Consider the following 20,555-nt stretch of genomic DNA (forward strand, 5'->3'; position numbering starts at 1 on the left):
GAGTCAGCTCTTTGCATCCACCAAAGTAGTGGAGCTTCAGCTTCAGCATCAGTCCTTCCAATGACCATTCAGGGCTAATTTCCTAAAGATTGACTGGTTTGATCTCTTTGCTGTTCCAAGGGACTCTCAAGTGTCTTCTCCAGAACAACTTGAAAGCATCAGTTCTTCTGTGCTCAGCCTTCCTTATGGTCCAACTCTCACATCTGTATACATGACTACTGGAAAAACCATGGCTTTGACTAGATGGACCTTTGTTGGCAAGGTGATGTCTCTGCTTTTTAATATGCTGTCTAGGTTTGTCATAGCTTTCTTTCCAAGGAGCAAGGGTCTTTTAATTTCATGGCTGTAGTTACCGTCCGCAGTGATTCTGAAGCCCAAGAAGATAAAGTCTGTCACTGTTTCCACTTTTTCCTCATCTGTTCGCCAAGAAGTGATGAGACTGGATGTCATGATCCTAGTTTTATGAATGTTGAGTTTTAAGCTGGCTTTTATTATTGTGCCCACTAGTAGTTGCTCAACAATAAAAGGATTAACCAATTATTAATCACTCTCTTGCCAGGCAGGGAGGCTGAGGGTGGGGCAAGAGAGGGTGGGTTTCAGGACCCTTAGGGTGTGCCTAAGGTGGGCACAGCATAAAACCGGGATGTCTGTCCCAGGCCTGTGAGCAGAGCATCAAACTCCGACAGCAGAACAGCAGGAGGATGCAAGAACCCGAGTCCGTCATGAGTGAGTCTGGCCTCCTGGGACTTAGTGGAGTTTGGGGGTGGAATCACATTACTAGGGGAGAGGAGCAGAGAGCCTGGTCCTCGGGGGTCCCCTGTCAGGGTGGCTCCCCACTTGGTAGGGGGTGATGATAGGGGGTTGGGGAGAGCACCAAGGGTCACCAAGGAGTTTGTCCTGCCTGCCTTCCCAGGGCAGGGCCCTGCATAAATACTCCACAGGCTGAGATCAAGCCCATTTCCAAGCTGTGCTCACTGAGGCCCGGAGAGGTGTAGGGATTAGGCTGGAGGGCAGACAGCCAGGGTCTGACCAACAACCTCACTCCGGATGCCGCTGGCTTCTCCTCCCGCCCTCGGGCCTGAGTCCCACCGGCTCACCAGGGTCTGGTCCAGGGAGGGGGAGGGCGCCAGGCAGGCTGGGGGCTATTCCTGGGCTCATGGGACCCTGTTTCCCCCTTGGTCAGGCCTCACGGGGAGATCAGCGCCCCCAAACAGGCAGCGGCAGGAGCGCACGGTGTACAGCAAAGAGCAGTTGGAGGCGCTCAAAGAAGCCTTCCTGAAGAACGAGTACCCGAGTTACCAGGACCGCCTGCGCCTAGCGGCCAGGCTCCACCTGGACGAACACAGAGTGCAGGTCTGAGCCCGCCCGCCCCGGGGCCACCCCTCCGCCCTCCCAGAGCCACCGCTGGGGACCGCTAGGCCAGAGGGGCCAGGGCTGCCCCGGGTGCCGCAGCAAGCAAGGGGTCTCCCCGCTGTGAACCCAGGGCTGGACCCCTTCCGCCTCAACCCTGTGCTGTATCACCCCGCCAACCGCATGCGGACTGCCTGACACCCCCCATCGCCCCGGGGTGTCCCGGTGCCCAGCCCTCAGGGCCTCTGACCCCGCGGACCCTCTCGGGCAGACCCCTTCCTGCCCCGTGGGCGCCCAAGCCCTGCCCCCTGCCCTCTGCACCCCTTCCCGCTGCCTCCTGAACCCCAGGAGCCTCTAATTGGGTCTGGGGGGCGGAGGGAGAGGGGAGGCGGGATTCTCAGCTGGACAGCCTCACCCCCGGAGCAGAGGCCGATAGCGCGGGGCCCCTCGCCTCTCACACCCGCTTCTCCCGGTCCCCTCTGCCCACCCAGGTGTGGTTCAAGAACCGCCGGGCCCAGCGCTCCCGTCTGGAGCGACGACAGGCCCAGGGAGGATGCTGGAGGGCCGGCGATGCGCCCACGGACCCTGGAGTCCCCTGGACCCCTGCCCCCGCCCCGGAATCTGCTGCAGCAGCTGCGAACCCCAGTTACTCAGGCTGCCCGGGATTCTACAGCCGCCCTCCTCCCCCCAGCCCCGAGGGTGTGCTCCCAGCTCCCGAGCCCGGCGTCTCCAGTCATCACCCGGCCACGTGGGGCCCGGCACAGGGCGTCCACGTGTACGGCCCGGCTGCTCCAACCCCGGCCCCGGCCCTGGGCTGGCCTCAGGACCCCTACGTGCCAATCGACCGCCCAGATCCTCTTCCGCTTCCTGACTGTGCTCTGATGTTTTCATCCCAAGAGCTCTCCTCCACGACGTCTGGGTACCAAACGAGAGATAGCTTTGAGGATGAGAATGACACAGGCCCCCGGCAGTTCACGAATTTGTAGGGTCGTGGTCATCTGTCCCCACAAAGTCCTGCAGACCCCAAGGGGCCAGAGGGGATGAGGGCCTTGTGAGTCTGCACGTGGTGCCCATGGGGACGCGGGAAGGTGTGATGGCTTGGTCTTCACAGCTGGTTTACTGTTCGCAAAGGGACTGCACCTCCCTCGATCCAGCCTGGAGAGGGGGCGTTTTTGCGTGTGTCACTATGAGGCCATCTCAGGTCTCAAAGCTCTTAATGTCCCTGCCCTCATTAGTATTTGAGGCGCACGTGGGTATTTCTGTGAATTTCCAAGTCAGAGGTGGAACTATTGTTCACAGTGTCTGTTTCACTGTTGTGGGAACTTGTAGGACTTTCACCAGCCTCATAGGGAATTTAATTAAAATTGCCTTAAATCTTTACCTTCCCTTGATGTCTAGAGATTTTTGTTTTTGCTTGTCTCTATCCTTACCTGTAGTTTCAAATAAATGTTTGCAAAATTAAAAAAGGGAGCATTAAATCCACAAATAGTTTTGGAGCTAATTGGCATCTTTACAATACTGAGCCTTCCAATCTAGGTATATTACTTATTAATCATTCATTTGGTTGTTTACAAAAATTCTCCGCTAAGTGTTATTATTTCTGTAGGTTTGTTTCCAGTGCTTTGTCTTGTGATTACCTGATATTTTAGATGAATTAAAATTTTTATTTTAAAATCTGTGTTCTGCCTAGATGTCCATTGGCTGACGAATGGATAAGAAAGCTGTGGTACATATACACAATGGAATGAATATTACTCAGCTATTAAAAAGAATGCATTTGAATCAGTTCAAATGAGGTGAATGAAACTGGAGCCTATTATACAGAGTGAAGTAAAACAAAAACAAAAACACCAATACAGCATATTAATGCATATATATGGAATTTAGAAAGATGGTAATGATGACCCTACATGCGAGACAGCAAAAGAGACACAGATGTAAAGAACAGACTGTTGGACTCTGTGGGAGAAGGCGAGGGTGGGATGATTTGAGAGAATAGCATTGAAACATGCATATTAACATATGTGAAATAGATTGCCAGTCCAGGTTTGATGCATGAGGCAGGGTGCTCAAGGCTGGTGCACTGGGATGACCCTGAGGGATGGGGAGGGAGGTGGGAGGGAGGGTCAGGATGGGGAACACATGTACACCCATGGCTGATTCATGTGAATGTATGGCAAAACCACCACAATATTGTAAAGCAATTAGCCTCCAATTCAAATTAAAAAACTAAAAAAATTAAAAAAAAATCTGTGTTCTGTATATAAGATTCTGTGGATAGATTTATTTTGTATTTAGGGACCTAGCTCAATTTAAAAAAAAAACTCGTAACAACTTATCTGGATGTTGTTTTGGGCTTGATAATTTGAAAATTCATTAAGTTCAAGGTCATTTTGTAAGCACTGTTTCCTACAGAGCTAGGGAGTGTTTGTTATCCCTTCTTTGATTTTACCAAACGCTGTAGGAATATCTCATCTCTTCTCTCTAGTCGTCTTGTCTCCATCAACCTCTTCCTTTACCGCCTCCCTGCGGCAGCCCTGCCTCCTGAGTTCCCCCCACAGTCGGTCCTCTGACCCTGGCCTGGTCCCATTTAGCAAATGTTCCAATCCTCTTAAGGCCAGGCCGGCCTCAGCAGAGCAGAGAGAGAATTAGATCAGATTTGGGAGGGGGACGCTCATGTGACAGGCTCTAGGGGGAAGTGCTGGGGGACAGGGGAGGGGAAGACAGAATGCCAGGGTGTAACGAGAACCCTCTTGATTGTCCAACAGACCCTGGTGGGGATGTACACACACAACTCCCTGGAACCCCACCCCACTCAATCCCTGACATTGTAGGGGAGGGCAGGGAGGAGTCTAATCTTCTGTTTATTCCAGGAGAAGGAGCCCAGGTGGAGGAAGTCCCTGTGAGCATTCAGGGACAGAAGAAGTGGGAGATAAGATTCAGACTCACTCTGGGCATGGGGGAGGGAGGGTGGTGCTCCGAGGGATCCCCCCACCCACTTCTGAATCCAGGAATCTTTGCCACCCCCTAGCAAGCTCTCCCGGGCTCTATTCCACCTCCCTCCACAATCTCAGGCTGTGTCCTCACCATCCACGACGATGGAAGCATCTGGAATTCCCATTCAGCTCAGGAAGAAGGGAGGTGGTAACTTCCGGTTGGCAGGTCTTGAAAATTTCCCACATGACTGAGCAACTGAACTACAACAAGAGCCTCTAGCACAGCTCCACCCACCAGGGGGGCAGGCAGGAGCAAAGAGACTGCAGGCCCGCAGTCTGCAGACCAGGCCCACCCACTAGCAGGCCACATCTTTCTCCGGGGACTGCTGGGCCCAGGTCCTATCTGCTAGCAGGTCAACACAACATCGAGACACCCCAGGCCCTTCAGCTAACTGTGACAGAACTGGCCCCACCCACCACTGGCCCTACACCTGCTCTGCAACCCCTGGGCTGCCACCAGGCCCCAGGACCCAGCTCTGCCTGCCCGTAGGCTAACCCAAGTCCCAGGACCTGGCTTCACCCACAGTGAAATAGTGGAAGTGCCAGTCACTCAGTCGTGTCCGGCTCTTTCCCACTCCGTGGACTGTAGCCCACCAGGCTCCTCTGTCCATGGAATTCTCTAGGCAAGCATACCGAAGCGGGTTTCCATGTCCTTCTCCAGGGGGTCTCCCCTACCCAGGGATTGAACCCAGGTCTCCTAATTGCAGGCAGACTCTTTACCATCTGAGCCACTGGGGAAGCCCCACAGTGAAATGAAAGGAATCTAAATGGAAAGGAAGAAGTAAAACTGTCAGTGTTAGCAGAGGACATGATTCTGTACAAAGAAAATCTTAAAGGTGCCAACAAAAACCCACTAGAACTCATGAATGAATGTGGTGAAGCTGAACGATACAAAATTAACATACAGAAATCTGTTGTATTTCTATACACTAACACCAAACTATCAGAAACAGAAATCAAGCCAACAATCCATTTACAATTGTAGCAAAAGAATAAAATATTTGGGAATAAACCTACTCAAGGAGGTAAAAAGATCTGTACTGGAGGACTTCCCTGGCTGTCTAGTGGTTGGGACTTGGTGCTTTCACTGCAGGTTTGATCCCAGTGGGGGGATCCTGCATGCTGCACAGTAAGGCCAAAAATCTAATAAAATAAAATAAAAAACTGCTGGTTCTCAAACATTAGAAGAAAAGGATATATATTGAATTTTATTAAATTATTTTTCTGCATCAGTTGGTACACTTATGTGATTTTCTTACTTTAGTTTGTGGTTATGGTGAAGTATACTGATTGATTAAAAAGTTTTTTTAACTAATTTTATCTATTTTTTTTTTGGCTGTGCGGGGTCTTTGTTGCTGCGTGGGCACTTCTCTAGCTGCCGTGTGTGGGGTTCTCATTACGGTGGCTTCTCTTGCTGTGGAGCATGGCCTCTAGGGCCTGAGGGCTTCAGTAGTTGTGGCTTCTGGGCTCCGGAGCACAGGCTCAGTAGTTGCGGAGCATGGGCTTAGCTGCCCTGCGGCATGTGGGATCTTAGTTCCCAGACCAGGAATTGAACCTGTGTCCCCTGTGTCGGCAGGCGGATTTTTAACCACTGGACCACCAGGGACGTCCTCTAACAAAGTGTTAAATGCACAACCCAGTATTGTTAACTATAGGCACAACACTGTAGAGTAAGTCTCTAGACTTACTTGTGTCTTGTATGACTGAGACAGTACCTGATGAGTACAGCTGCCCATGTCCCCTCCCCCAGCCCTTGGCAACCACCATTCTGCTTTCTTTTTCTGAGTCTGACTCTTCTATGTTCCTTATGTAAGTGAAATCACGCACTATTTGTTCCTCTGTCTGACTTATTTCACTAATATGAATGCCCTTCGAGTTCATCCGTATTTCATAGACCGTCTTTCTTCTTTAAGACTCAGTAATAATATCCCTCTGTTTGTATATATCACATTTTAAAAATCCATTTATCTAACATTCTCCAAGGTTAGGCTGTACGTGAGGCTAAAGCCATGTTTTAAATCGGGAGAAATCGGCAGGGAAGATATCCAAATTAATCTGAGGGAAGATAGGTGACTAAATTATAAATCTCAGTACCTAATAAAGAATGAGTTATACACTCAACACGCAGTGACCCCCCAAACAGAAAATACTGAGTTGAAAGGCAGGTTGATGAATGCATTATGCAGGACGCCATTTTTCTAGGTTTAAGAAGCCTCCATAAATTCAATATATTGTTTATGGTCAAACAGCACATACTAAGATAATAATGCCTGGTTGGAAATGATATACTTCAAGGTCGTCATAATAGTAAATTGTAGAGATACAGGCAATGGAAAGAGAAGGCGCCTTATCTGCTTTGTAACTTTATTTCTCAGTTTTATTTAAAAATTGACATAATTGGGGGGTAATCATTATATTATTTCTTTACCACTCTATAGGAATGAAATGAAATACGATAAACATTTTTAAAAAGTCGGATGCCACAAAGGGAATTAGGGGGTGCCTTGATGAATTTTAACAGTCAAGTTGTCAAATGCAGAGATTTGATCATTCAAAACACCACGATGAAATAATAGGTTTTATGCAATTACCCTCAGTCACTCACATGTATAAGGGCAGAAGAACAACTATCAATATCCATATAAGATCCGGAAGATTTAGAGCATTATTCCCACGCGAACAGCTCTTGAGGAAGGTCTGCCATCTTCTCCTGGAATAGTTTATCAAAGATTTCAGCTTGGGCCACGGTGAAGTAATTTTTCCAGTCCCCAGTCACACCTGATAAACATAAAAATAGAGACTCCGATCAGATCTAGGGTTTGGTCTCAAGACGCCACTACCCGTCTTCCTGGATCCATTGCTTTTCTTTTTAAAAGTGTATTGCTATTAAGTAGTACACGATACATTCTTACACCTTTTATTTTAAAAATTATTTATCTATTTATTTATGGCTGCGCTGGGTCACTGTGGCTCTTCCTGGCTTTCTCTAGTTGCGGCAGCTGGGGGCTACTCTCCAGGTGTGCTAGGACTTCTCACTGCAGTGGCTTCTCTTGTGGATCAGGAGCTCAGAGTGCATGGACTCAGTTGTCCAAGGCATGTGGGATTGTACCCTCTGTCCCCCGCGCTAGAGGCTGACTCTTAACGCCTGAACCACCAAGGAAGCCCTGGATCTATTTCTTCTGTCTGCTTGACATGGAAATCATAGCTAATAAAGCAGAATGACCAATGGTTTGTTTCTTTTTACTGCCTGGCAGTCATACCCATTTAGACTTCTGCCTGCTTGAAACAATTTCCCTTGTTCTCTTCTCTCCCAGTGTAAAATTTGTCGGCAATAATGCAATTCTATTTTCTGATATAACCAGTATTTAGCCACTTTTCGCAACCTCTATTTCTACCACCTACATCCAAGTTAACATCATTTCTCACCTGGATTATTGTATTAGAAATCTAACTGGTCTTTCTGGTTTTTAAAAAATTGTTTATTTGTGTTTATTTATTTGACTGTGCCATGTCTTAGTTGTGGCACTCGAGATCTTTGATCTTTGTTGTCACATGCAGGGTTTTTAGCTGTGGCGTTTGAAGTCTTGGTTGCAGCATGTGGGATCTAGTTGCCTGACCAGGGAAGGAACCCTGGCACCCTGCATTGGGAGATAGAGTATTGGCCACTGGACCACCACGGAAGTCCATTTCAGTTCTTCCTTGCATGAATCATATCCTCGATCTATTTGAACTCTAGGATTCTGGGAAAACAGGCTCCTCCCCTCTATGCTGTATATTCTGTTCATTCATCTTGAGTTCAAGGATATGGACATGATTAATTTCTCATCACAGCAGGCTTTATAATATCTGATAACAAGACAGGCTCTCAGCTACGTGAAAAGTCTTTCCTCTTTCCTTTCTCCAATTGAGCTATTCTTCATACGTTTGTGTTGTTGTTGAGGATATTTCTCTATGTTCAATCACCAGCAGTAACACAAACATGAACTTTCCCAATCCTGTCCTTATTTTCTGGGTCAGTCACAGCTAGCGATTTAGCAAGAATAGTGGATTAACCTGGCTACTGTTTGCAGAAGAGATATCTTCCGTGTTAAATTCTGAGAGAGAGAGTTTGAACGGCCTTGCATATAGGACTGATCACCATGCTATACCTGAAAACCTTTCTCCAGGCGCCTGCAGCCCACCTTAGTACTATAAAAAGAGACGCCCTCATAAGGGCTCACAAGAGACGTTTTCAAGTGATGAGCAATATAAGTTGATAAATTCAAACAGTCCCTACTCCCAACGGTTAGTACCCTGTTGTAAGCATAAGAATAACTTCTAGGGGGGAGGAGCCAAGATGGCGGAGGAGTAGGACGGGGAGAACACTTTCTCCCCCACAAATTCATCAAAAGAGCATTTAAACGTCGAGTAAATTCCACAAAACAACTTCTGAATGCCGGCAGAGGACATCAGGCACCCAGAAAAGCAACCCAACTCTTCGAAAGGAGGTAGGAAAAAATATTAAAAACAAACAAAAAAAGAGACAAAAGAGGGAGGGACGGAGTTCCGTCCCGGGAAGGGAATCTTAAAAAGAGAGAAGTTTCCAAACACCAGGAAACCTTCTCACTGCCGAATCTGTGCTGAGCTTTGGAAGCACAGAGGGCAACATAACAGGGAGGAAAAAATAAATAAACAATTAAAACTCGCAGATTGCGAGCCCTACGGTAACTCCCCCAGCGGAGAAGCAGCGCAGACGCCTGCATCCGCCATTAGCAACCCGGGGCTGGGCAGGGAGGCGCGGTGTGGGCTGCATCGCTGAGAGTAAGAATCTGGCCTGAATACCCTGAGCGCTATCTGAGCGAAATAATTTGGGCTAGCAAACCAGACTGTGGGATATCTACCACACGAAAAGCCAGCCCTAACCTAAGACCGCCAGGCCCGCGCACGGAACAAAGGACTGAACAGAGATAGCCAGCTGCAGACCTTCCCCCTCCGGTGACAGGCAGCCAGAGCCGGAAGGGGGCAATCGAAGCCCCAGAGAGACATTATCTATAAAACTGTAAGCAGGCTTCTTTGCTAACTAAAACTTCTTGGGGGTCTGGACGGTCAACATTTGCCTGAGAAGGTGCGCCGGTTTTACACCCAGATAACCGAGTGGCGGGGAGGCGATAAGTCGCAGCATTGGCGCTCGCCAAACACCTCATCACCTGAGCTGCTCGGACCTGGGAAGAGCACAAAACGCAGGCCCAACTGAGTCTGCGCCTCTGAGGACTACCCGAGTGCCTGAACCTGAGCGGCTTGGACCTGGGAGGTGCATGCAACCCAGGGCCGGCCTTGGATTGTTCCCGGCGGAACAACCTAGAGCCCGAGCAGTGTGGGCAGGGTGGCTACACGCGCCGTGAGCGGGGGCAGACCCAGGGTGGCTGAGGCACTGCGAGCCCACGCCAGTGTTATTTGTTTGCAGCATCCCTCCCTCCCTCCCCACAGTGCGACTGAACAAGTAAGCCTAAAAAAAAAAAAAAGTGTCCTCCACCGTCCCCTTTGTGTCAGGGCGGAGACCAGATACTGAAGAAACTAGCAAACAGAAGAAGATATAACAGAGGGAAACGCCTTGGAAGCTACAGGCAATAGATCAAAACCCTGTGGTTACTACGGACTACATAGGAAGGGGCCTACAGATCTTGAGAAATATAAATCTGACCAAGGAACTAGCCAAAAATGAACTGAACCCACAACACCCGCAGAAAAAAAAAAAAAAAGTCCTAGATATATTTTTATTATTTTTACGATCATTCTTTCTTTTTTTTTTAATTAAAAAAAATTTTAAGTCCTCTATTGTTCCTTTAATTTTCACTTTTATAACCTATTACTTTGCAAAAAAAAAAAAAAGACCCTATTTTTTTCTTCTTCAGCAAACTTCATATATATATATTTTATAATTTTTTGACCTTGTTTTTTTTTTTTTTTTTGGTTTGTTTTTTTTTGTTTGTTTTTGTTTTTTTCTTCTTTTCTTTAACATTGTAGTTTTGAAATTCCAAACTCTACTCTAGATTTTTAATTTTCGCTTTTTGGTATATGTTATCAATTTTGTACCTATAGTTTTTTTTATATAATTTCTGTGACTTTTTTTTTTTTCTTCTTCTCTGTTTCTTTCTCTTCTTCTTTTATATAACATTGTATATCTGAAATTCCAAACTTTACTCTAGATTTTTAATTTATGCTTTTTGGTATTTGATATCAATTTTGTACCTGTATTTTCTTTATAATTTTTGTGACATTGTTCGTATGTTTGTTTGTTTTCTCTCTTTATTTTTCTTCTTCTTCTTCTTTTTTTTTAACATTGTATTTTTGAAATTCCAAACTCTACTCTAGATTTTTAATTTTTGCTTCCTGGTATTAGTTATCAATTTTGTACATGTACTTTCTTTATAATTTTCGCGACCTTGTTTGTTTTTGTTTGTTCGTTTTTCTTTCTTTTCCTTCTTCTTTTCTTTAACATCGTATTTTTGAAATTCCAAACTCTACTCTAGATTTTTAATTTTTGCTTTCTGGTATTAGTTATCAATTTTGTACCTGTACTTTCTTTATAATTTTCACGACCTTGTTTGTTTTTGTTTGTTTGTTTTTTCTCTCTTTCTTTTCCTTCTTCTTTTCTTTAACATCGTATTTTTGAAATTCCAAACTCTACTCTAGATTTTTAATTTTTGCTTTTATGTATTTGTTACCAATTTTGTACCTTTAAGGACCCAATCTTCAGGACCCATTTTTCACTAGGGAGTGAGATTACTGGCTTGACTGCTCTCTCTCCCTTTGGACTCTCCTTTTTCTCCACCAGGTTGCCTGTGTCTCCTCCCTAACCCCTCTCTACTCTACCCAACTCTGTGAATTTCTGTGTGTTCCAGACGGTGGAGAACACTTAGGGAACTGATTACTGGCTGGATCTGTCTCCCTCCTTTTCATTCCCCCCTTTTATCCTTCTGGCCACCTCTGTTACCTTCCTCCTCCTTCTCGTCTCTGTATAACCCCGTGAACATCTCTGAGTGGTCCAGTTGTGGAGTGCACGTAAGGAAGTGACTACTGGCTAGCTCACTCTCTCCACTATTGATTCACCTCATCTCATTTGGGTCACCTCTAACTCCCTCCTCCCTCTTCTCTTCTCCATGTAACCCTGTGAACCTCTCTGAGTGACCCTCACTGTAGAGAAACTTTTCATCTTTAATGTAGATGTTTTATCAATGGTGCTGTATAGAAGGAGAAGTTTTGAAACTACTGTAAAAATAAGACCGATAACCGGAAGCAGGAGACTTAAGTCCAAACCCTGACTCCAGGGAACTCCTGACTCCAAGGAACATTAATTGACAGGAGCTCATCAAATGCCTCCATACCGACACTGAAACCAAGCACCACACAAGGGCCAATAAGTTCCAGGGCAAGACATACCAAGCAAATTCTCCAGCAACAAAGGAACACAGCCCTGAGCTTCAAGATACAGGCTGCCCAAAGTCACCCCAAAACTATAGACATCTCATAACTCATTACTGGACATTTCATTGCACTCCAGAGAGAAGAAATACAGCTCCACCCACCAGAACACCGACACAAGCTTCCCTAACCAGGAAACCTTGACAAGCCACCTGTACAAACCCACACACAGTGAGGAAACACCACAATAAAGAGAACTCCAAAAACTGCCAGAATACAGAAAGGACACCCCAAACTCAGCAATTTAAACAAGATGAAGAGACAGAGGAATACTCAGCAGATAAAGGAACAGGATAAATGCCCACCAACCAAACAAAAGAGGAAGAGATAGGGAATCTACCTGATAAAGAATTCCGAATAATGATAGTGAAATTGATCCAAAATCTTGAAACTAAAATGGAATCACAGATAAATAGCCTGGAGACAAGGATTGAGAAGATGCAAGAAAGGTTTAACAAGGACCTAGAAGAAATAAAAAAGAGTCAATATATAATGAATAATGCAATAAGTGAAATTAAAAACACTCTGGAGGCAACAAATAGTAGAATAACAGAGGCAGAAGACAGGATTAGTGAATTAGAAGATAGAATGGTAGAAATAAATGAATCAGAGAGGATAAAAGAAAAACGAATTAAAAGAAATGAGGACAATCTCAGAGACCTCCAGGACAATATTAAACGCTACAACATTCGAATCATAGGGGTTCCAGAAGAAGAAGACGAAAAGAAAGACCATGAGAAAATACTTGAGGAGATAATAGTGGAAAACTTCCCTAAAATGGGGAAGGAAATAATCACCCAAGTACAAGAAACCCAGAGAGTCCCAAACAGGATAAACCCAAGGAGAAACACCCCAAGACACATATTAATCAAATTAACAAAGATCAAACACAAAGAACAAATATTAAAAGCAGCAAGGGAAAAACAACAAATAACACACAAGGGAATTCCCATAAGGATAACAGCTGGTCTTTCAATAGAAACTCTTCAAGCCAGGAGGGAATGGCAAGACATACTTAAAATGATGAAAGAAAATAACCTACAGCCCAGATTATTGTACCCAGCAAGGATCTCATTCAAGTATGAAGGAGAAATCAAAAGCTTTTCAGACAAGCAAAAGCTGAGAGAATTCTGCACCACCAAACCAGCTCTCCAACAAATACTAAAGGATATTCTCTAGACAGGAAACACAAAAACGGTGTATAAACTCGAACCCAAAACAATAAAGTAAATGGCAACGGGATCATACTTATCAGTAATTACCTTAAACGTAAATGGGTTGAATGTCCCAACCAAAAGACAAAGACTGGCTGAATGGATACAAAAACAAGACCCCTACATATGTTGTCTACAAGAGACCCACCTCAAAACAGGGGACACATACAGACTGAAAGTGAAGGGCTGGAAAAAGATTTTCCATGCAAATAGGGACCAAAAGAAAGCAGGAGTAGCAATACTCATATCAGATAAAATAGACTTTAAAACAAAGGCTGTGAAGAGAGACAAAGAAGGTCACTACATAATGATCAAAGGATCAATCCAAGAAGAAGATATAACAATTATAAATATATATGCACCCAACACGGGAGCACCACAGTACGTAAGACAAATGCTAACAAGTATGAAAGGAGAAATTAACAATAACACAATAATAGTGGGAGACTTTAATACCCCACTTACACCTATGGATAGATCAACTAAACAGAAAATTAACAAGGAAACACAAACTTTAAACGATACAATAGACCAGTTAGACCTAATTGATATCTATACGACATTTCATCCCAAAACAATGAATTTCACTTTTTTCTCAAGCGCACATGGAACCTTCTCCAGGATAGATCACATCCTGGGCCATAAAGCTAGCCTTGGTAAATTCAAAAAAATAGAAATCATTCCAAGCATTTTTTCTGACCACAATGCAGTAAGATTAGATCTAAATTACAGGAGAAAAACTATTAAAAATTCCAAAATATGGAGGCTGAACAACACACTGCTGAATAACCAACAAATCACAGAAGAAATCAAAAAAGAAATCAAAATTTGCATAGAAACGAATGAAAATGAAAACACAACAACCCAAAACCTGTGGGACATGGTAAAAGCAGTCCTAAGGGGAAAGTTCATAGCAATACAGGCACACCTCAAGAAACAAGAAAAAAGTCAAATAAATAACCTAACTCTACACCTAAAGCAACTAGAAAAGGAAGAAATGAAGAACCCCAGGGTTAGTAGAAGGAAAGAAATCTTAAAAATTAGAGCAGAAATAAATGCAAAAGAAACAAAAGAGACCATAGCAAAAATCAACAAAACCAAAAGCTGGTTCTTTGAAAGGATAAATAAAATTGACAAACCATTAGCCAGACTCATCAAGAAACAAAGGGAGAAAAATCAAATCAACAAAATTAGAAACGAAAATGGAGAGATCACAACAGACAACACAGAAATACAAAGGATCATAAGAGACTACTGTCAACAATTATATGCCAATAAAATGGACAACGTGGAAGAAATGGACAAATTCTTAGAAAAGTACAACTTTCCAAAACTGGACCAGGAAGAAATAGAAAATCTTAACAGACCCATCACAAGCATGGAAATTGAAACTGTAATCAAAAATCTTCCAGCAAACAAAAGCCCCGGTCCAGACGGCTTCACAGCTGAATTCTACCAAAAGTTTAGAGAAGAGCTAACACCTATCCTGCTCAAACTCTTCCAGAAAATTGCAGAGGAAGGTAAACTTCCAAACTCATTCTATGAGGCCACCACCACCCTAATACCAAAACCTGACAAAGATGCCACAAAAAAAAGAAAACTACAGGCCAATATCACTGATGAACATAGATGCAAAAATCCTTAACAAAATTCTAGCAATCAGAATCCAACAACACATTAAAAAGATCATACACCATGATCAAGTGGGCTTTATCCCAGGGATGCAAGGATTCTTCAATATCCGCAAATCAATCAATGTAATACACCACATTAACAAATTGAAAAATAAAAACCATATGATTATCTCAATAGATGCAGAGAAAGCCTTTGACAAAATTCAACATCCATTTATGATAAAAACTCTCCAGAAAGCAGGAATAGAAGGAACATACCTCAACATAATAAAAGCTATATATGACAAACCCACAGCAAATATTATCCTCAATGGTGAAAAATTGAAAGCATTTCCTCTAAAGTCAGGAATAAGACAAGGGTGCCCACTTTCACCATTACTATTCAACATAGTTTTGGAAGTTTTGGCCACAGCAATCAGAGCAGAAAAAGAAATAAAAGGAATCCAAATTGGAAAAGAAGAAGTAAAACTCTCACTATTTGCAGATGACATGATCCTCTACATAGAAAACCCTAAAGATTCCACCAGAAAATTACTAGAAATAATCAATGACTATAGTAAAGTTGCAGGATATAAAATCAACACACAGAAATCCCTTGCATTCCTATACACTAATAATGAGAAAACAGAAAGAGAAATTAAGGAAACAATTCCATTCACCATTGCAATGGAAAGAATAAAATACTTAGGAATATATCTACCTAAAGAAACTAAAGACCTATATATAGAAAACTATAAAACACTGGTGAAAGAAATCAAAGAGGACACTAATAGATGGAGAAATATACCATGTTCATGGATTGGAAGAATCAATATAGTGAAAATGAGTATACTACCCAAAGCAATTTATAGATTCAACGCAATCCCTATCAAGCTACCAACAGTATTCTTCACAGAGCTAGAACAAATAATTTCACAATTTGTATGGAAATACAAAAAACCTCGAATAGCCAAAGCGATCTTGAGAAAGAAGAATGGAACTGGAGGAATCAACCTACCTGACTTCAGGCTCTACTACAAAGCCACAGTTATCAAGACAGTATGGTACTGGCACAAAGACAGAAATATTGATCAATGGAATAAAATAGAAAGCCCAGAGATAAATCCACACACATATGGACACCTTATCTTTGACAAAGGAGGCAAGAATATACAATGGATTAAAGACAATCTCTTTAACAAGTGGTGCTGGGAAATCTGGTCAACCACTTGTAAAAGAATGAAACTGGACCACTTTCTAACACCATACACAAAAATAAACTCAAAATGGATTAAAGATCTAAACGTAAGACCAGAAACTATAAAACTCCCAGAGGAGAACATAGGCAAAACACTCTCCGACATACATCACAGCAGGATCCTCTATGACCCACCTCCCAGAATATTGGAAATAAAAGCAAAAATAAACAAATGGGACCTAATTAACCTTAAAAGCTTCTGCACATCAAAGGAAACTATTAGCAAGGTGAAAAGACAGCCTTCAGAATGGGAGAAAATAATAGCAAATGAAGCAACCGACAAACAACTAATCTCAAAATTATACAAGCAACTCCTACAGCTCAACTCCAGAAAAATAAACGACCCAATCAAAAAATGGGCCAAAGAACTAAATAGACATTTCTCCAAAGAAGACATACAGATGGCTAACAAACACATGAAAAGATGCTCAACATCACTCATTATCAGCGAAATGCAAATCAAAACCACTATGAGGTACCATTTCACACCAGTCAGAATGGCTGCGATCCAAAAGTCTACAAATAATAAATGCTGGAGAGGGTGTGGAGAAAAGGGAACTCTCTTACACTGTTGGTGGGAATGCAAACTAGTACAGCCACTATGGAGAACAGTGTGGAGATTCCTTAAAAAACTGGAAATAGAACTGCCTTATGATCCAGCAATCCCACTGCTGGGCATACACACTGAGGAAACCAGAAGGGAAAGAGACACGTGTACCCCAATGTTCATCGCAGCACTGTTTATAATAGCCAAGACATGGAAGCAACCTAGATGTCCATCAGCAGATGAATGGATAAGAAAGCTATGGTACATATACACAATGGAGTATTACTCAGCCATTAAAAAGAATACATTTGAATCAGTTCTAATGAGGTGGATGAAACTGGAGCCTATTATACAGAGTGAAGTAAGCCAGAAGGAAAAACATAAATACAGTATACTAACGCATATATATGGAATTTAGAAAGATGGTAACAATAACCCGGTGTACGAGACAGCAAAAGAGACACTGATGTATAGAACAGTCTTATGGACTCTGTGGGAGAGGGAGAGGGTGGGAAGATTTGGGAGAATGGCAATGAAACATGTAAAATATCATGTAGGAAACGAGTTGCCAGTCCAGGTTCGATGCATGATGCTGGATGCTTGGGGCTGGTGCACTGGGACGGCCCAGAGGGATGGTATGGGGAGGGAGGAGGGAGGAGGGTTCGGGATGGGGAACACATGTATACCTGTGGTGGATTCATTTTGATATTTGGCAAAACTAATACAATTATGTAAAGTTTAAAAATAAAATAAAATTAGGAAAAAAAAACGTAAAAAACAAAACAAAACAAAAAAGAATAACTTCTACACGTTTTGATCCATTTTAAAGGCATGTTTTCTTTTACCTTTCCTCAAAAGAAGTCCATTTTCCTCTAAATACTGACCCTTCAGGAGGGAAAAATTGGACATATTGTTTTCTTTCATGACTTGGAAAGAATTGTTTTTGAGGACTGAGTTCAGTTCTTCTGGTTCTAGCTTCTTGCCCAGGAATTGGCAGATCTTCTCCACAGTGCTCCTCGTGTCCTAGAAGAAGAGAAAATCTGAGAGATGATGTGAAAGAGCAAGAACATAGAGAAGGAGATGAGGGGGAGGAGACAGCAGAAAGAGGAGGGGGAGAGGGGAGAGGAAAAGAGGAAAGAAATGTAGAGATGTGTGTAGGGATAGAGTTGGGGGTGTCCAGAGAGATTGAGAGATTGACATTGACACATAGACACTGTTGATACCAAGTAAAGACTAGGTAACCTATGAGAACCTACTGTAGGGTACAGAGGACTCCAGCCAATGCTCTGTGGTGACCTAAATGGGAAGAAAATCCCCAAAGGGGACATATGTAAACGCTTAGCTGATTCACTTTGCTGTACAGCGAGCATTGTAAAGCGAGTGTGCATGTGTGCTCAGGTGTGTCCGATTCTCTGTGACCCCATGGACTGTAGCCCGCCAGACTCCTCTGTCCACAGGATTTTCCAGGCAAGAGCCTTGCAGTGGGTTACCATTTCCTCCTCCAGGGCATCTTCCCAACTCAGGGATTGAATGTGTGTCTCCTGGGGCTTCTGCACTGGCAGGCAGATTCTTTACCACTGAGCTAAAAATTTTAAGAAATAAAGTAAACAAACAAAAAATGACTTAGAGAACAATTGGGAAAAAAAAGATGGAAAGACCATGATGGATTTCCCAGTATAGTTGAATTCAGGACACCTTAATGGTTTTCCAAAGGGACTCTTTTCCAAAGAGACTTTAGAAGGGCTTCTAGACAATTATGAGCAGGATTAGGCAGGAGAGTTTCTGGGAGAATTTGACAAAAATTTAAGGAATTGATTTCAAGCGTTGGCTATGTGCCCAAATAATGCTGTTTTTCACAACTAACATTTGAATAACACAAGAGAGCTTTACCATGTCTTCTTATTTATTATCTCAATAATTAGTTCCTGGCCCATGATGCTGGGAGGTTATAAGAAAATGGGTTTTATAACCAGAAAGTGTTTGCTTTGAATCAGAGACTTTTCTCTTAGAGCTAAAATGCTTTGATTTTTTTTCTTTATTCCGTGAGCCTTCACTATGATCTAACAAGAGAAGACACAGCAGCAAAACATAAAAGAACAAAAGAACATCAAAAAAAGAAGGAAAAAGGAAAAAAGCAACACCGAACAAGCAAACAAAAATCACCCCCTCCCCCAGAAAAAAAAAAAAAAGAGAGAGAGAGAGAAAAGAAAACAATTTGCTGGGGTAAATTGTTATTTACAAAAGACTCCTTGGTAAAAAGGAAATTCGTGTGGACGCCATAGAGGATTGAATAGAAGTAGCTGGAAGATGATGGAAAGTAATGTTTCTCAGATAGAAGCAAAAGCCAGTGTTTGTGTTATTTTTCTTTTCTCCAAGATACCACTAAGGGTTAAAGTTCTTCTCTCTGTGATTTCATCACCTTTATCGGTTTTGAGTTTCATATGCCCACTTTTCCTGCCTATTACTGCTCAGTTCAGTACTTGGCCTTAGAGTAATCATACTGATTGATTTTACGACTTAAGTTTTCCCCTACCATCTGGGGTACATACTGGGATGTCATCTGGGATGTCAGACAGCTGAACACGTCTCTGGAACCCAGCTTGCTTCTACGCGTTCCCATCTTCTTTCTCAGACCCCTCTCACTGCTAGGTTATCAGCAGCACCAAGGGATATACCTCTAGAAATGATAGAACCAGTGACCAGTGTGAGCACAAACCACTATACTCTGCCTCAGTAGATGGAAAAAGCCCTTTAGATATTGTTCAGTTCAGTTCAGTCACTCAATCATGTCCAACTCTTTGCGACCCCATGGACTGCAGCATGCCAGGCTTCCCTGTCCATCACCAACTCCCGGAGCTTGCTCAGACTCATGTCCATCGAGTCGGTGATGCCATCCAACCATCTCATCCTCTGTCATCCCCTTCTCCTCCTGCCTTCAATCTTTCCCAGCATCAGGGTCTTTTCCAATGAGTCAGTTCTTGGATGTTGTAAGGTGAGATGAAGAAGACGTGATGAAAGAGAGCATGGCGTTTGACCAGAAGCAGGGCAATGAGGACCAGATGGCCAAGTTCTCAAGTCTAATGACCATGCACAGGCTAAAGAAGGGAGGGAAGTTAGAGGGCGTGAAGATGAGAAAGAGTCTGCTGATTATAAGAGCAATTTTTACCCATTTCATCTCTTCATAACTCAGTACCAGGAAGTTCTCCTTGTCTCTCATGGACATCCAGCCCCGAATGTGGTCGAACCACGATCCAAATGGCACTGCATACAGAAGAGGTAGGAAGAGTGAGTAGATGACACACGGAATGAAAACAGGATCCATATATATGTTCCCTCTGTGGACATAATTGCTAGCACAATGTAGGGCACATTTATGCTTGTTGTAACTAGTATCCAGTATCAGGCATTAGCCCTTTAAAAAGCCTAGGACTTCCCTGGTGGCGCAGTGGGTAAGAATCGGCCTGCCAGTGCAGGGGATGAGGGTTTGATCCCTGGACCAGGAAGATTCCCCATGACCTGGAGCAACTGAGGCCACGCGCCATGACTACCAAAGCCCACACACCTAGATACCATGCTCCACAACAAAGACAAGCCACCGCAATGAGAAGCTCACACACTGCAACTAGAGAGCAGCCCCTCTCACCACAGCTAAAGCCCAAGCAAAGCAATGAAGATCAAGCATAGCCAAAAATAAATAAACAAAAAATTTAGAAACCAAATAAAATAAGACAAGGCTAGTTCACTTGGTTTGTCCTGTGGTCATGTATGGATGTGAGAGTTGGACTGTGAAGTAGGCTGAGCGCCCAAGAATTGACGCTTTTGAACTGTGGTGTTGGAGAAGACTCTTGAGAGTCCCTTGGACTGCAAGGAGATCCAACCAATCCATTCTGAAGGAGATCAGCCCTGGGATTTCTTTGGAAGGAATGATGCTAAAGCTGAAACTCCAGTACTTTGGCCACCTCATGCAAGAGTTGACTCATTGGAAAAGACTCTGATGCTGGGAAGGATTGGGGGCAGGAGGAGAAGGGGACAATAGAGGATGAGATGGCTGGATGGTATCACTGACTCGATGGACCTGAGTCTCAGTGAACTCTAGGAGTTGGTGATGGACAGGGA

The 20,555-nt window shown here is 43.5% G+C and overlaps 2 protein-coding genes across 4 annotated transcripts in view; one reads left to right on the forward strand and one right to left on the reverse strand.

The window, feature by feature from the left end:
- LOC147354142 (tetrapeptide repeat homeobox protein 2-like) lies at positions 1-2,735 on the forward strand. Its single transcript, XM_086349674.1, has 3 exons — positions 1-726; positions 1,184-1,353; positions 1,842-2,735. Exons 1-3 carry the CDS (start codon positions 702-704, stop codon positions 2,334-2,336), a joined length of 690 nt encoding a protein of 229 aa, XP_086205800.1. The 5' UTR covers positions 1-701; the 3' UTR covers positions 2,337-2,735.
- A 1,463-nt stretch (positions 2,736-4,198) lies between these two features.
- Positions 4,199-20,555, reverse strand: part of LOC147354143 (sulfotransferase 2A1-like) — a 29,528-nt gene continuing 13,171 nt past the window's right edge. For 2 of the 3 annotated variants that reach the window (XM_086349662.1, XM_086349663.1), the window contains 3 exons: positions 19,606-19,700; positions 17,285-17,462; positions 5,644-7,124 (listed from right to left, as the gene is read on the reverse strand). In XM_086349662.1, coding sequence (XP_086205788.1) covers positions 7,012-7,124; positions 17,285-17,462; positions 19,606-19,700 — 386 coding nt within the window. In that variant the 3' untranslated portion in view covers positions 5,644-7,011. Of the gene's footprint in view, positions 4,251-4,437; positions 5,110-5,643; positions 7,125-17,284; positions 17,463-19,605; positions 19,701-20,555 lie in introns of those variants that run through there. The other variant, XR_015145154.1, reaches the window with a different exon arrangement.

The sequence above is a fragment of the Bos grunniens genome, chromosome 18 (assembly GCF_055505025.1).
Source record: "Bos grunniens cultivar Pamir isolate PY7600 chromosome 18, Bosgru_T2T1.0, whole genome shotgun sequence".
NCBI classification, from domain to species: Eukaryota; Metazoa; Chordata; class Mammalia; order Artiodactyla; family Bovidae; genus Bos; species Bos grunniens.